At 52.0% G+C, this 16,465-nt stretch overlaps 1 protein-coding gene across 4 annotated transcripts in view; it reads left to right on the top strand.

Moving 5' to 3' along the window:
- Window positions 1–16,465, top strand: part of GRK5 (G protein-coupled receptor kinase 5) — a 212,527-nt gene that overhangs the window by 149,537 nt on the left and 46,525 nt on the right. For all 4 annotated transcript variants that reach the window (XM_072805119.1, XM_072805118.1, XM_072805120.1 and 1 more), the window contains one exon: window positions 8,879–8,956. In XM_072805119.1, the coding sequence (XP_072661220.1) occupies window positions 8,879–8,956 (78 nt within the window). The remainder of the gene's footprint in view (window positions 1–8,878; window positions 8,957–16,465) is intronic.

Here is a 16,465-nt window from a genome sequence, read left to right as displayed (position 1 = left end):
ATGTTACAGCTCATCTTGTATTTTTTCTACCCTAGACCTAGAGTCCATTGAATCTCCAAGAACCCTGGTTCCTTCTACTGAGAAATGGTACTTGGAGACCACAGTTTAGCACTAGTGGTGCTCATTACCTGTAAACTGGCCCTTATTTCTAATGGACATTGGCGTTTTTCAAGTTGCCCATGACTATCCTGTGTATCCAGGATTGGGAAGCATTGACATCTAGGACAAAGTCCAAGTTCTGAGGCTGACTACCAGGCCTTGCACTGATAGGTCCCCATGTGCATTATTCACCCAGGTCTTTCCTGAGCCCTACATTTTGGCCCTACTACCTTCTTGTGGTCGCTCTGACTTGCCACCGCAGAGGTTGAAGCCTCTCGGCCCTGGCTCCCTCACTCTTAATGCCTGAAATGGCCCCACATCCCCTCTGCCTGGAGAATGCCTGCTTGTTCCTTGTTTTCTCATACTGTACTCCCAGAAGTCTTCCCCAACCATCCCCCTGCTGTGCCCTCTGCACCAGGTGCTGGCTCCAGCATGTACCTGGGCCTCATCATTGGGCTGTGCTGGCAACATGGTGTATTAGTTGGGCATGCAGCCTCCAGAGACAGACTGAAGGAGCACTGCTGGCACTGCCACCAGCTGGCAGTGAGACCCTGGGTGGGTGTGAACCTCTCTGTAAGAGTTAGCCAGGTGAATATGTGGTGGAAGAGCAAGGCAGGCAGGGGAACAGCCAGTGCAAAGGCCTACAGCATGGCATCTGTGGCTGGAATGGAGGAGAAAGGGCAGAGAGGAGTCTAGGAGAGCTGTTGGTTATGCAAAACCTTGTGCCGTTAAGAACTTTGTTTTTTAGTTCAATGGGGAGCTCTTGAAGGATTTAGAGTAGAGCAGTGGCATGGTCTGACTTAGGTTTCTAAAGGATTCTTCTGGTTCCTGTATTGGAGGAGAAAGGGTGGTCACAGGAGCTCTGATAGGAGGCTACTGTAGCAGTCCAGGCAAGGGCTGATGGTTGCTCAAGCCAACGTGGAAGCATTTGGCTATGTGAAAGTGTTGAATTTGGGGCATGTTTTGGAGGCAGAGTTAGCAGTATTTTTGGATGCATTGTGGGTGAGACAGAAGAGTTACAGATGACTTCCAAGAGTTGACCTGAGCAGATGGAAGGATGGAGTAAGAAAGGCTGTGGGAGGCGCATCTGGGGCAAGACCAGGAGCTCCATTTTAGGCACACCCAGCTGGAGTGTCTCTCGGACATCCACGTGGAGATGACTGAGGGGAGATGGACGTTGAAGTCTGGCATCTGCAAGAAAGGTCTGGGCTAGAGACAGAAGACTGGGAGTTGTCAGCATACAGCTGGTATTTGGTTGGGGCCATGGGCTGGGTGAGCTGACCAAGGAGATGGATGGGGATGGAGAGATGAGGACTGAGCCGTGGACCAAGGCTGCTCCCCCTTTGGAAAAGATGAGGCATCGCCAGCTTTGAGACTCGTCTAGAGAGTTGATGAGGCAGAGCAGGGCAAGGCTCAGCCCAGGAGCCAGTGGAATTTTCCAGCCACGTGTCTTGTTAGACGCTTATAGTCAGTTTGAGTAGAAGAAGAAAAAAAAAATCCAATGGATGCCCATTTTCATTCTGGTCGTGCAGACATTCCCTTTTGCTGGGCTGGCACCGAGAGTTTTTTTTCTGGAAAGGAAATGTGAGTCTGGCTCCCTGTGTTGATGCGACAAATGTTCTTTACATACGGCTTAACGCGGCCACTGCTCGAAGAGGCCGGCCCCGCCCCCTGCGTTTTGTCTGCATCTCTGGGAATGAGCAGGGCCTTTTCATCACCCACCCTGACGTCAAATGACCAGCCTTTGGGAGACCTCTTTTACGCAGGAAGACTTTATTGAGTTTTCCAGGGCTGGCGCAGTTCTCGTCTGAAATATGTTTTTTCCTTCCATCCTGACTGGAACTCCAAGGAGGCAGCATCCAGCCCCGGTGCTCCCTGGCTCAGCCGGCACCATCCACACCGTTCCCACCTCTGTGTTGAATTTCTACCAAGTGGGGTTTGTTAAAAATAACCTGCCCTCGTCAGGCTTTGCCGTAGCCCCCAGGAAACGTGGCTGTCCCACACAGTCCTAATGTCTGGGTTTCTTGAGTTAAGCAGGAGACCTGTGATTGTTTTAAAATGGGGCCTGGGTGATTGGGGGGCAGCAGAACTGCTTTGTATCATTCATTAGACTGCAGGGTAGCTCACCCCTTAGTCTTCATTGTCAGGGGCCTCCTGGGAGCCTAAGAAGGACTCCTTGGTTGCCCGCCCACAGAGAAATGAGGTTGATGACCAAAGTCAAAGCCGTGACTTGATTTGGCTTCTGAGAGGGTTTGCCCACCTGGTCAGGGGACCAGAAGGGGCTCCAGTGTCAACCTCCACAGGCCAACAGGGTTATTCCACAGGCCTCTTAAAGATTGATGTACTTCTTCTCTTACCTTCTTTCTAAGGCATCTTGGGTCTTTTGAAACCCTCTTGTCCTCTCACTTGCATGTGACAGAAAGTTTTCAGGTCTCTTCTCTTTGGGGTTAGGGGAGACTTGGCAGATACTCAACCAGTTATTTAGCACCTACCTATTGGATGTCTCCAGTATATCATACATTGTGCTAGCAGTTGGAGAGTACACACTGAGTAAGAGAAGAAAGCTCCTGCCCTCATGGAACTTGCTTTCTGTTTAAATGAGAGATTGAAAAATGAATAAACAGAACTTTTAATGAAATAAGCGATACTAGCTATGAGTTAAGATACATAAGTATTCATTACCTACTGCCGTATAAGGAATTACCTCAAAACTGAGCAGCTTGAAACAACAAGAACCACTTATTATCTCATGGCTTTTATGGGTCAAGACTTTTGGAATGACTTGCCGAGATGCTGCTGGCTCAGAGTTTCTTAAAATGTTCTATTAAGATGTTGGCTGGGGCTGCAGTCATCCAAGGCTTGACCTGTTTCCAAGTGAATGCACTTGGCTGGCAGGTTAGTGGTGGCTGTTGGTTGGAAGCCCCAGTTGTTTCCCATGTGAACCTCCCCATGGGACTGCTTGAGTGTCCTTATCACATGGCTGGCTTTCCCCAGAGCCAGTAATTCAAGACAGTATGCTAGAAGGGCAGTGTCTCTTATGACGTAACCTCAGAGGTTCCATACCATCCTATCCCCAAAATCATATACGTAAACATTATGAGGGGGTTAGCCCTCTCTAGTATGGAAAGAGACTTCTCAAGAGCGTGAATAACAGGAGGCAAGGATTATTATGGTCTCCATCTTGGAGACTGGCAACAACAGATATGAGATTACAACAAATGAGACCTTATTATCAGAAAATGCTAAAAAGTACTTCAAGCTATTCATTAGCCCAGAACAATAGGAAATCACTTGAAATCAGTGGGCTATCACTTGGCATTAAATATGCCTGGTCATCCTGAAATTATTTGTAAAACGAAACGATTTGCTGTGCCTCACCAGAGGAGTCAAGTATTCTGCTTCTCTTATTTATGAGTCATACTCAGTGTTTGTCTTGTCTTCTGTGCTCTCCCCAGAAAGAGAGGGCGAGGGAAGTAATCATTCTTCAGATGGGCATAGAGACCCTCCGAAGAGTTGGTAAAGCCAGACCCTGGGAGCAGGATCATCTTGAAAAAGCACCACTCATAAAATGGGTTCATATAGTAGACCTCTATGGGATTGTCCACGCCCATACTCCTGAACAACATGGTTCTCCTAGAAGCTGCCATGTTCCTGATGGTGTCACCCCTAGTTCATACTCAGTTGGAGCAGGGATGAGTCTGTGAGCCCATGTAGGCCGGTGAGTTCTTTCTCTGCGATTTATAGACTTGAGAGGACGTCCTTCTCTGGTAGAGAATGCTTACCAAAAGCCTGGGAGCTGTTGATTACCAAGTGCCATTGGAGCAAGCCAGTCAGCATTGAGTGAGAAGGAGACACATGTGAGTGCACACACACACACGTGGATGGATGAGAGTGGGTTCCAGAAGTGCTCATGTTACTGGTTCCTGATAGTCTGGACCTGGCTGCATCTCACTTCCTGCATCCCACAGTCTGGCTGGTCAGTCCATCTCAAATTCTAGAAGCTAAGAGATAATGGTTTTGCCTGAACTAGGGTAGGTTGGGATTCTTCTCACTTAGAACTGAAAGAGTAACAGGGAGAGTCAAAGGCCTTTGCTTGGTGGCCTCATGAGCCTTGTTGGAGAGTGAGGATGGAGAAATAATCCTGGGGCTGTGGGAGGGGGAGAAGCAGGTAGGCAGTCTGTGGGGTGGGGTGGCGATGGGGAGAGAGTCACTCAGGGCTGAGGCTCTCAGGGGTATATGATGGGGCAGGCAGGAGGTGACAGCATGGCCTCTCTGTCAGGGGACTCTGACAGCTGCCAGTGAATTTGTCACGTCGCCCAAGAGGAAGGTGTGATACCCTTTCACCCCTTCCTTCTTTTCAACCTTTGCCCCCACCAGAATATGTTGTACAAGCCGGTGTCTGTGGTGCTGTCAGTATGGCCTGGGGTCCCCTTGGGGTCACTCCTGCCACTCTCAGGCTACACTCCAACATGGCGAGGGGGCAGCTTCTCCCTCCCTTCTTTCTGGGGTCCCATCCCATCTGTTGCCCTGAGGGGGGCCAGTGACTCCCTTCCTGACCCATGCCTAAAAGGGCTCTTCAGATGGCAGCTAGAGACTAGAGAATAATCTGCCCAGGTAGATACAGGCTCTGGGGCTGACCACACCCATCCGATCCTGGGACTCCTGGGGGATGCGCCCCTCTGCAGTGCTTCTTCATTCTCTCTGGGGAGCAGAGGGTGGGGAGCAAGGTCAGGGCACAGCCATCCGAAGGACTGTTCACTCAGGGTCCTGGCAGGAGATAGATGGCCTGCCCACGAGCAAGTGCAGGGCTGTCGGTGGAGTCCTGAGCAGGATGGGGAATCAGTAGCGCCGATGCACTAAATCGGAGCCTGTGCCACCCCTAGGTCTGCAGGGACAAGGGAAGGGGCTGATGCAGGCCAGCGCACGTGGGCTGGGTCTTTAGAAGAGGGGTGTCGGAACCGTGGTGCCAGGTCGGGGAGGTAACTGCCCACCCTGATTCTCCCCCGCCCCACGCCAGGGTCAAGAGTGCCTCCAGAGAGGCAAATGGAGACCTCCAGCCCACACGGGCAGCACAGGCAAGATGCCGAGGCCGGTGTGGGTGGAGCTGGGTGTTTCTCCAGAAAAGGCCGTGGTGAGCAGCGCTGCCAACCAAGCGCGTCACTCGTCCCTGCCGCGAGGACTCTGGAAAAGCTGACCACATTGGTAATTACAGAAGCCGGAGGTGGCAAGACCTCATAGCATCTCTGACTTCATCTTCTTGTCAGGGCAGGAGAAGGTCTCCCAGGAGGAGGAGGTGACATCTGAAGTTAGTCAGAGGCCGAGAGGAATCCGGCTCAGACTCTGCTCTTTAAACCAGCGCCGGCTGCTTTGAAAACGTGGCAGGTCCCCTTTTACTGGCTTGTGGTCTTCATGTTTTTAAAAATCATCAGAGGGAAGTGTGTTTTAATAGAGAGGACATATTTTCACCGGCATTTTCTGAGATTGATGATGCAATTAGAGCCGACCAAGAGGATGAAATATTAGGTTTATAAACTAGGATGTACACAAATGTTTATACTCTTTGGCAGGCAGGGATCTATAAATAATTCTTTTTGCCTTAAACTCAATGTAGTGTTTTGCTCTTTGTGTTATAGCAGCATCTCCTCCCCAAAGGCCATTTCTGCGCTTGGCATAAATCACAGGACCTGGAGAGGCTCATGAAATGGGCACCTTGGATGTACTCGGGGAAGAGAGACATCCTCCGAGTGGATTAGCAGGGGTGCCCTTTGGTGCTCTGGCTGTTAGGGCTGAGCTCACAGGTTTCAGATGGCCCTTACAGGAGAGAGGATGGCACATGTCCCCTCTGTTGTGGGGAGGGGATGAGACCTAGCACCCTCCCTGGTTGGAGGGCACTCCCCTGCTGATGGAGGTCACGGGGGCATTCCTTGCATGTGGTTTTCTTTTTCATTGAAGTCTTTGTCTGGCTGCCATTTCCCGAGCCAGCGCTAATTGTGAAATTCTAGGCTGTTGGCCCAACCTTTTATTTGCTGCTTGTGTTTTCTGGTTTCGGCTGATTTCAGTAGCTCTTGCCCACTACCTGGGCAAGGGTGTTCCCATAGCAGTGGGTTCCCGGGTGGTCCCCCGCCTCGGGCAGCGTGATGTGCCTGAGCTCGCCCGCCCGGCTGAGCCGCCATGGTGCCTTCTCTCTGTAGCAGGCCTCTCAGGGGTCACTGTGGAGACATGGCCTGTCACTCCAGGTGACTTAATCAGTGTGGAAAGCCCAGCTGGAAGCCTTCTGTTGGTTTTCTGCCTCCCAACACAAATGTTCTTCAAGTGGTGGTGACCTGACATGGACTCTCAAAGAAAGGCCTTTTGATCCTGGGCTGGGGATGCCTGTCCCCGCGTGCTCCCGGCTGCCTCCCTGTGGAACCGTGGCGCCCAGCCGCCCAGCCGGGCCTCTGCTGGGAGGCAGCTGACCTGAAAGTGATGTTATTTTTTTAACGTGGGTTTTAGTACCCAGAGCAATAATATTTTCAGCTGGTTATTGAGGCTGATTAATGAGCTTCAAGCCTCCATTTGGTTAAATAGAGCCGCCTTCACAGATGTATTTTGGGACAGTGCAAATCCAGGGTTCTGCATGGGATTGAGTTACCCCAAAAGGTGGTCGGCCATTTGCCCGGGGCCTGGGCCCTGCAAAGCAGTCTGGGTAGATTCCCATGGTGCCAGACCACTAGGCAGGTTTCCAGAGTGGCAGGACACTGGGTGCTTCTCTCTTCATCCTGGAAAAAGGGTGGTCAGTCGTGCTCTAGAACTCTGAGCCCCTCTGGAGACATAGCTCCCAGCCCTCTCACATGCTCGCTCGACTATATTTGCACTGGTTATCTGTGCCCTCAGAGCCTCAGTTTCTTTATCTATAGATTGGGAATAATAATACCTACCTCAAGGGTGAGCCTATGACCTACTGCATCCTGTGTTGGGTGTGCCCACCTGCGTGTTAGTTTTGCGGGGAGGCTGGGAGCATCGGGGGAGAAAACAACAGGAAAAACTCAGTGAGAAAGAGCCACCTTCTCTCCTTAAATTGTCTCAGGAAATCATCAGCCAAATCAGTTCCAACAAGAAACAGGCCCACGGGGCTAGTCTTCATGGTGTGGAGGGGGTTGTCCTGAGGCGGGTGGCTGACAGAAGCCAGCAGGCTTATGCTCCTGTCCGGGCTCTGCTATGACCAGCTGTGTGACTTCGGGCCCAGTCCTTTGCTTCTCTGAGCCTCAGTGTCTAGCTCTGTAAAGTGAGGGGATTGGATTCTTTCCAGAACCATTATCCCACAGCCCTGTGATCCAAGTGATTGAAGTGTTAACGTTTCTTCCTTGGAGAAAATCACCGAGTCTTGATTCTCTGTTAGAAGAGAAATGGTAACACAGGAAACTCACTCATGTTAGATGGAAATGTGCCCGGCTGCGTATCTGGGCATCCAAGTGCTGCCGTCCCTGGCCCCCCTTTCCGGGAGGGTCTTCTGGATTGGCCTGGGGGTGAAAGTGGACCCTAGATGCTGGGTTGTGGGGTTGCCTTGCGCTGGGCCGGGAGGCTGGGGTGCCGATTTCAGTCTGTCTCTGCTGATGTCATTTCCTCTGTCTCTTTTGAAATAGCTGTACTTTTGGATGGTGGTTGACACATCCTTGGGTGGTGGATTTTGAAATCATTTATAACAATTTGCAATTAGCTCTCTTGTCTAAATGAGAAAGGCAGGCTTACCCAGGCTTCTTAACTTGAGGCCTTTAATCCTCTTGGCAAGTGCGTCACATGTGAGAGAGGGAGCCCCTCTTGAGGTCAAGGAAAATTAAAAGGTTTGCCTTTGGAGGTCCCAAAGGCTGACTTGGCCAGCGATCTGGAGCCCTAAATTCCTTGGAGTTGTTGAGAAAGAGCTCCGGTTTGGAGATGGTTTGGCGATCGAAGCCCCAGCTCCCACCACCTCCCCTGCGGGACTCTGGGCAAGTGGGCTGAACCTCCTGCTCTTCAGAAGCAGATGAAGGGGTGTAGTAGCAGACCCTGCCCTCCCACATCGCTACCTGGGCTTTTGTGAGGTTCAGATAGGAACATCTGAAAAATCTCTGTATGTTCATTCTATAAGCTGAAAAGCTGCAAAAGGTAAGGCATCCATCCAGCCTTTTCTCTTGCAAGGCATAGTAACGACAATGGTGATGATTCTAGCACTGTTCATTGAGTATTATTATGTGCCTGGCTCTAGGCAAGAGCTTTGTCACATTCTGTCTACACAGTTGCCCTGTCATAGGTGCTTTTCCAAGCTGGGATTTATAGACGTTAAGGAAATCATCTAAGGTCATACAGCTGGAAGGTCTGAGTGACCTGAAGCAGCCTCTCGGGGGCCTTCCAGTTTGGTGGCTCATTATTTTCCAGTGGCTTCTTGTGATTTTTCTGAATTGGTGGTTTTCAACCCCAGCTGCCCGGAGCCCTGCCCTCATGGCCAGAGGGTCCATCGGAGTTCAGTGGGGTGGGGTGGGACGTGAGCACCAGCATTTGCTCCTGGTGATTCGGAATGGAGCCTGAGAGGAGAGCACCTGTTCTGATAAGCACGTGTCCATGGATGGTGTAGAGTAGGCTGGGCTGGATGTCAGGGCTTCTCAGCCAGCTCTTCTCCCCAGTCCCAGCTTCAGCTTCCTGTTCCGTGGAGGAGGGATTGGTCACGTGACCTCCATGGTGTCTTTTTCAGGGGCCGCGAAGCTTGTGTAACTATCAGAAGCTCACGAGAAGATCTGTTATTGTTCTTTTCCTTCTTCTGTTTCAGGCAGAATATGAAGTTACTCCAGATGAAAAACTGGGGGAAAAAGGGAAGGAAATTATGACCAAGTACCTCACCCCGAAGGTAAGAGGCCACCCGGTTCCCACAGCAGGAGGAATGGAAAACCTTCTAGAGAAATATGGGCCCCAGATCCATGCTAGTCCATGTGGGGAGCTGTAAAGCACCCAGCTGGTGGCTGCCCTTGGTCTCCAGAGATCTAGCATTCTCATCCTCCACCAGAGAGTGCCCAAGACTGGCAAGGCCAAGGCAGGTGGGCCAGGCAGGAGGCCTGCCTCCTGGGGCCCAGTCCCTTCCAGGGGCCTCATGCTACCCACGGCCCACACCCAAGTGTAGATGGACTCATGGAGGCCCGGCAGTGGTGGTTTGGAGAGGTTGGTGTATAGGGGAGGGGTCCAGAGGTGACCAAGAGGGAAATGAAGAGACAGAGGCTGTGCTGCCAGAAACAACATTGGTTGAATACATACAGGACATAGAGTATTCTAAAGTATGTCCTGGAGTATCCTGAAGGGTGAGAGGCCACCATGACCCGACTGCAGGAACACACCCACCCGATGAGGAAGGCATAGAGTTAGCACCACTCCCTGGGGTCCTGGTAGCTTTGCCTTCCTGGAGCCTCTTCCTCTTATCCCCAACTTGACAGATAAATGTGGTCTCCGTCTGGTTCAAAACTTGGCCTGAGAGCCTGGGGTTCTAGTCTCTGCTGTTCTACTCACACAAGTCCTGTTCCGTCACTGGGCCTCAGTTTCCACTTCTTAAAAGTGGCCTTCCCTGCCAGACCTACCTCCTAGAGGCCTGGGCACTGCCTCTGTCCCAAGCTGCTAGTGGACTGGGGCTACCACAGCCATTGTGACAGGGTCCTGTCAGTCCACCCCCACAGGGTATGGCAGGGAGTGGCAACACACAGGCATGCAGGCCAGGAAACGGCTTGACCCCTAATTTACCCTGCAACCTTGGTCTTCCTCTCCCCGGGGCTCAGTGTTCTTTGCTGTAAAATGGGCGAGGCTTTACCAGATAATGTCAGAGGGTCCCTGCAAATCGGACTTTCACAGACTCCATTTTCTCCAAGCCTAAGTGGAGGGAATGACAAGTGAGTCACAAGATAACCGAAGAATGAGAAAAATGGGAGATGCTTCAGTCAGAGAGAGAGGTGTTGACAATGTGGTATGGAGACTCCCTGGATATGACATTCAGCCCCTGGAAAAAAGGCAGCCCCTGCCCTATCGGCCTGCCTCCTGTGGGGTGCTGCCCCATGGCTGGGGTGCCTTCACAGCTACATTAAAGCAGAATGCAGTTACAGAGGTCTGCTGCAGCTGCTCAGGGTGACTCCACTCAGGAGATGGGATTGTGGACACAAGGAATCCAGGTCACATATAACAACTCCTGCAGCAGGACATGGGCATCTGACAGCCTGCAGCCCCCTTGCAGGGGCATCCGGGGGACCTGAGAGCTTTACACTCACAGTGGAAAAGTGAATGTAAAGAATTTTAAACTTCAGAGTTTAAAATCAGGCCTCCGCTCCCCTGCACATACAGACCGTCTCTGCATATTTTTATAAACTTTATCTACATGACATGGTGGTCCCTTGAGGCATGTAAACCCCACCTCGATGTTCTCAGCAAGGGTCCCAGGGAATTTTCAGTGATTCTAGTCCCACCTCACACCCTCACTGTCCCCTCAGGGGGCCCTGAGCATATGGGGTTCCCCCACCCCCGGGGTCTCTCGTAGCACACCAGGTTCTATTCTGGAGCGGCTGTGCTCATCTCCAGCATCTGCAGGCAGCTGGGCACATCTGTGTGCAACCAGTTCAGCCTCACATCCAGAAAGGTCTCCTGTGTCACTTCTTCCCACTCCTGCCAAGCCACCGTCCCTACTTGTCATGCTCTCACTACTTCTCCTCGGTATCTCTCTGCTTCTGCTTCCTTTATGAGTACATTTCTCTCCATGTGATGGGCAAGCACTCCCAGTACTTCTGCACATTTCCAAAATGGGAAGATTCACGTTCACACCACTGCCCACCCCTGCCCCCCCGCCCCCCCACCCTCGACGCTGGGCAGGGCCAGCTTGCTCTGCACCAGCCCTGGCCCCGGGCACATGTGGCTGCCCACGTCATCTGTGGGGCAGGGGCCGTTGGGCAGCTACGCCTTGATTTGTTCCACATAGAGGCCTCATTGGCATCTGTAAAAGTTCTTAGGTTGAAAGTGGTTGAGAGACGTGTGTGAGCAGGGTCCCCGTTCCCCCAAGCTGGCAGATGCTGACAGGTTGCTTTCAATCTCCCGGCCACTGGTTGAAATGTCATGAACACCCTGGGCAGAAACAGGACCCAGAGCTTAGAGGAAGCACGTCCTAGGGCGTAAATACCCCAGGGTGGGTAAGAGCCATAGCTCACGGGCTCAGCCACCTGTGGAATGCCAGATGCCTCCTAAGTAGTGTCTGTGATGGCTCTGGCCTCCGGGAGATGACAGGTATACAGGTGGCCTTCCCAGCCCAGACAGGGGGGTAACACACTATGGCCACTCAGCTAATAGACTCTTCAGTTGGCCTCAGCAAGAGCAGTTTCCACAGTGCCTCAGCTCTGCTGGTCCAGCTCTCCATCTGGACCTGGTTTGGGGCTGCCTGCCCACTTGTGTGCCCCCCAGACAATGGCAGCTAACAGGTATGGAGGACCCACTGTGTGCACACACTGTCTCACCTGGACCTTAATGCTACCATGTGAGGGGATTGCACTGGCTCCAGCTTAGGGATGAGTACGGGGAGGCACCAGATGGGGTGTCACTGTCCCAGGTAATGCAGCCAGGACTTGAGCCTGTGGTGCCCTGTTTTCCCACACCTGGCCCCTCACTGCCCTCCTGCTGCCCCTGCCCCAGCTGTGATCTACCCCGAGGATGAAGTGGGTCCCTTGTCCAGCCCTACTGGCTCCTTCAGCCCGTCCACGGGCTGCAGCAGGGGGCTGCTCCACTCTCTCCCCGCCTGGCCTGTCTCATCCAGAAGCCTCTGCTGGCAGACCCCATCCTGTTCTCTGGACCTCCCTGCCCCTGCTCAGCGCTGCCTCCATCTCCTAGAAGGATGGGGCCCAGACTCCTCATCTAGCTCAAACGGTTTTACAAGTGCCTCAGAGCCTGCCAACATTTTTTCCTTAAGTACTCCTCAATTTTAAAAATTTAAACCACACCATATGTTGTGGCCCAGGGGCCTGGGGGAGGTGGTCGAAGCAGTCCCATGGGGCGACTGTTTTCCTACAATAAATTTCGCACTGCCTCCCAGTCCTTCCTGTAGGCAGTCACTCGGGAGCTGTTTTCACTTCTCAGGGCAGCAGATGCCCCAGGGGCTGGGGAGCCAGGCACTGGGAGAGGAGTTGAGCTAGTGGCTGAGGCCCCAGCACTGGCCCTCAGGTCTTTGAAGAACTCCCAGAGCCACTGTCCCCAAACCTAGATTGTTGTTACCTTGAGTCCTTCTTCAGGTCATAGCCCCTGTTTCTCAGCTCCAAGCAGTGTTTCCAACGGGTAGGCCGAAGGACACGGATCATTTGAGAGGCTCTGTAGTCAGTTACATTTAGGTGACACTACCTGCGGTACCTTCCCCTTGTAAAGATTCACCTGGCATGTGAGCCTATCGAAGGGATTGAGAAGTCCTGCAGTAAAGAAACCTGTTTGATTACAGACAAGGCATTTTCCAAACTTATTTGACCATAAAACCTCCCCGCCCCCCTCCCAGTTTTACATCCTGCTGAATACATCTGTGGCTACAGAAAACATCCAAAGGTCTTCATGACCTGGTTTCCTTGTGCTTCAAAATCCTTTCTCCAGATACCTCTCCCACAGGCCCCACACTGGGCTCCGGCCATGTCATCCCCAGTCTCATCTTGCTGACCACACCTCGGCCTTTGTTCTGGCTGTTCCCTGCAAGGCCCTTCACCTAGACCCCTGCTCTGTTTTTTCTCTCCCTTCTGTGTCCCTCAGCCTGATACCTTGGCTGCACACAGCCCCCTGCCTCTGATCAGAAGCCACCACACTACCTGGGTGGTCCCTGAGCACGCTGCCCTGTTGTACTTCTGCAGGCACATGCAGTCAGTGCTTCCATGCCCGGGGCAGGGTGGGGGTGGTCCTGAGGAGCTCGCCTTGCAGAGGACGGTGACAGCACATCAGTGGATCAGTCAGCTGCAGTGTGACAGGAGCAGTGGTAGAACTGTGCAAAGGGAAGCGGGGAGGCGTCCTGAGATGCTGCCCCTACACTAGCCTGAGTGAGCTAGGGAGGCTTCTGGGAGGTGATGCAGCTGAATCAGATTTTAACGTGAGGAGGAGGAGGAGGAGGCGGCGGCGGCGGCGGAGGCGGCGGTGGCGGCCAGAAATGAATGAAAGGAACGGCCTTTCATGGGTATAGAGCAGTGGTTCTCATCTGGGGCTGTTTTGCCTCCCAGGAGACGGTTGGCAGTGTCCGGAGATCCCTTTTACTGGCACAGTGGGAGGATGTGCTACTGGCATCTAATGGGGCCAGGGATGCTGTTGGACACGTTATAACATACAGGACAGCCCCATAACAAAGAATTGTCTGACCCTAAGTGTCAGTGGCACCGAATTTGAGAAACCTTGCTATGGAGGTGGAGAGGGTGTGTGGTGGTCAGTATAGCAGGCGTAGAAGGTAGAGGGATGAAGGCCCTCTGGGTGGTCGGGCCTGGCAAGCCATGCTGAGGAGTTTGGCACCGTCCTGGTGGCATTGGGAGCCACTAGGGCTTTGCAGGCCATTGGCAGTTTAGGCTGGTCCCTCTGACCACATGGAGGAGAAAAGCAGAGGGGGAGGACTAGAGGCAGAAGCCCATCTAGGGAGCTGCTGCAGATGCTGTGGGAATGACTGTGCCCCGTGCTGGGACAACAGCTCTAGGGACGTGGTGGCCCAGGGATCTTGGAATATGTTAGGAGGAAGGAGCCCCTGAGGGATGGCCGGGTGAGGGACATAAAGGAGAACAGGCAGGGGTCCCAGGTGACTCCCTGGCTTTCATCTTGAGTTGCTGAGTGGCTGCACAACCCCCAGGGAAGATAAAGGGACAGAGCACATAGGACGAAGGTCACTGCTACAGGTGGCGGGGCTATTTGCTCATTGGGCAGAGGTGATGGCATCTGCTCTCTGTGGGTATCCCCCGTGTGGGGCTAGACTCACGGCTCTCAGTCATTGAGACAGTACGGGGCCCTGTGAAGCTTCCTTCTGTGGGCCCCTCACCTTGCCTGCCTCCTGTCTTTTCCTGGGGAGCTGCCACTTGGCTGGCTCATGTTCCCCGGTGTCTGACATGGTGTGTTTGCTGAGAGTCTGGCTGGAAAGTCCCTGTTCAAAGCCAGAGCTTATGCCTGGTGCTGAATTCTCATTCCCTGTGAGATGATGCTCTTCACACCCTGGCTTAAAGGCTTCCTTCCCAGGAGGCAAAGCCCACTCCTTGGACGCTGCCCAGATCTTGCATCAGTTGCAAGCTTTGCCCTGAGGCCTGTTAGAGACACCAGCCCTGGGCGGGCTTTGGAGTGCACCAGAAGTATTGGGGATCTAACACAGAGATAGCAGAGTGCTTTGAGAAGGTGTTTTAGAACCAGGTAGACCTGGGTCGGAAGCCAGACTTGCCCTCCTTTAGCTGCATGGCCTTGGGAAAGTTATTAGCCTTGCAGTGCCTCGGGTGGTTCATCTGTCAAGTGAGTGGGGTGGCCGCGAGGGTCAGATACACCAGCAAGGACAGAGCCCAGGAGCTGGTCCGTGTTAGACACTCACTCAGTGGTGGCTGGTGTCTGACTTTCCCCCTCCTCTCTCTGCTTTCAAAATTCGGCTGTTGAATGAGGAAATCATTCAGACATGAACTCCAGCTGTGGAGTTGAGAGAGGCCAAGGAGGGGTCTGGAGGGCCCCCAGCCACAGAGGCTGGCCAGAGAGGCCAGGCTCATTAGAAGGCGATGCATTCGTCAGGATGATTAATACTAGCTGTCACAAGAAACAACCCCCAAATCTCAGGGGCTTCACACAACAGAGATTCTTTCTTTCTTATGCACAATCTGATTGGGTCTTCAGCTCTCTTGGTTGAAGACCAGGGGCCCTGGCTGCTCTTGTGACCCCACCATCTTGAAGATGTTGCCTCCTGGTCACTGCCAAAGGGGAGGAGAGGAGTGAAGGAAGCACATAAGCATTAACTGCCTTGTTAAAGCTCCACTGGCCAGCAACAGAGGCTAAAAGATTCGGGGAAGTGTATGGAAGTGTAGTGCTTCCTGCCTACCTTCTCAACCCCTAAACTGGAAACATTGTCTATATGACAGGCGAGTCTCTGGTGTCAGTGAGACAGCCATGAGTATGGCATGTCCTAGAAATATTCAAAAGTGTGTCAGCTCAGAGAAGCTGCCCAGAGGCCCCTTGGCTGGATCAGATTTGTATGCTGTGCTCTGTAGAGATCTGGGCAGCTCACCTTCCTGGTACCTGCAGACCAGAGGTGATACAGGTGTTTGAGGGATGTGTGTGGGGTGGGGAGGGGGCAGGCTTGCTTGAGCTGGAGTGGACCAGGGGAGTGTTTTTAATTATAGTAATAAATAGTAACAGGTGATCACAAAAGCAGTGTTACATATCATCCATCACTACAGACTTTCAAATATTAGCCTTATGGAGATATAATTCACATACCATAAAATTCATCCTTCTAAAGTGTACTGGTTTAAAATATTCACGGAGTTGTACAACCGCCAGCACTATCTGCTTCCAGGACATTTTATCACCCGCAATAGAAACTCTGTACTCATTAGCGGTCACTCCCTGTTTCCCTTTCCTCCCAGCCCCTGGCAACCACTAATCTACTTCCTGTCTCTATGGATTTGCCTATTCTGGACATCTCATGTACACGGAATCATACAGTGCCGGGCCTTTTGTATCTTCTTTCACTGAGCATAATCTTTCCAGGGTATATCCATGTTGTAACATGTATCAGTACTTTAGTCTTCATGGTAGGATGATACCCAACCATATGGATAGAGCCCATTGTATGTATCTTCTCATCAATGGATGGATACTTGGGTTGTCTCCACTCTTTGGCTATCATGAATAAGACTGCCTGAACATTCATAAACAAGTTGCTGCCTGGACATAGATTTTCATCTCCTTTGGGTAGATACTTAGGAGTGGAATAGCTGGATCACATGGTAACTCGAGGTTTAATCATTTGAAGACCTGCCAGACTGCTTTCGAAGGGGCTGCGGCATCCACCACTCCCACCAGCAGTGCCAGAGAGTTCCCATTTCTATACATCCTCACCAACACTTGGCATTTTCTACCTTTTTAATTTCATTCCTCTCAGAGGGTGTGAAGTGGTATCTCATTGTGGTTTTGATTTGCATTTTCCTAATCGCTAACGATGCTGAGCATCTTTTCATGTGCTTATCGGACATTTGTAGATCTCTGGAGAAATGTGTAGTCAAATCCCTTGCTCATTTTTAAATTAGGCTATTCATCTTCTTAATGTTGAATCCTAAGGCTTCTTTGTAGGTTCTGCGTACAAGTCTTTTGTCAGATATAAGATCTGCAAATTTTTCCCCCATTCTATGAGTCGTCCTTTTACTTTTGT

Source organism: Canis lupus, chromosome 29, assembly GCF_048164855.1.
Source record: "Canis lupus baileyi chromosome 29, mCanLup2.hap1, whole genome shotgun sequence".
In the NCBI taxonomy this organism is placed as follows: domain Eukaryota; kingdom Metazoa; phylum Chordata; class Mammalia; order Carnivora; family Canidae; genus Canis; species Canis lupus.
The sequence above is the reverse complement of the archived record's forward strand: the minus strand, read 5'-3'. Positions and strand labels throughout refer to the sequence as shown.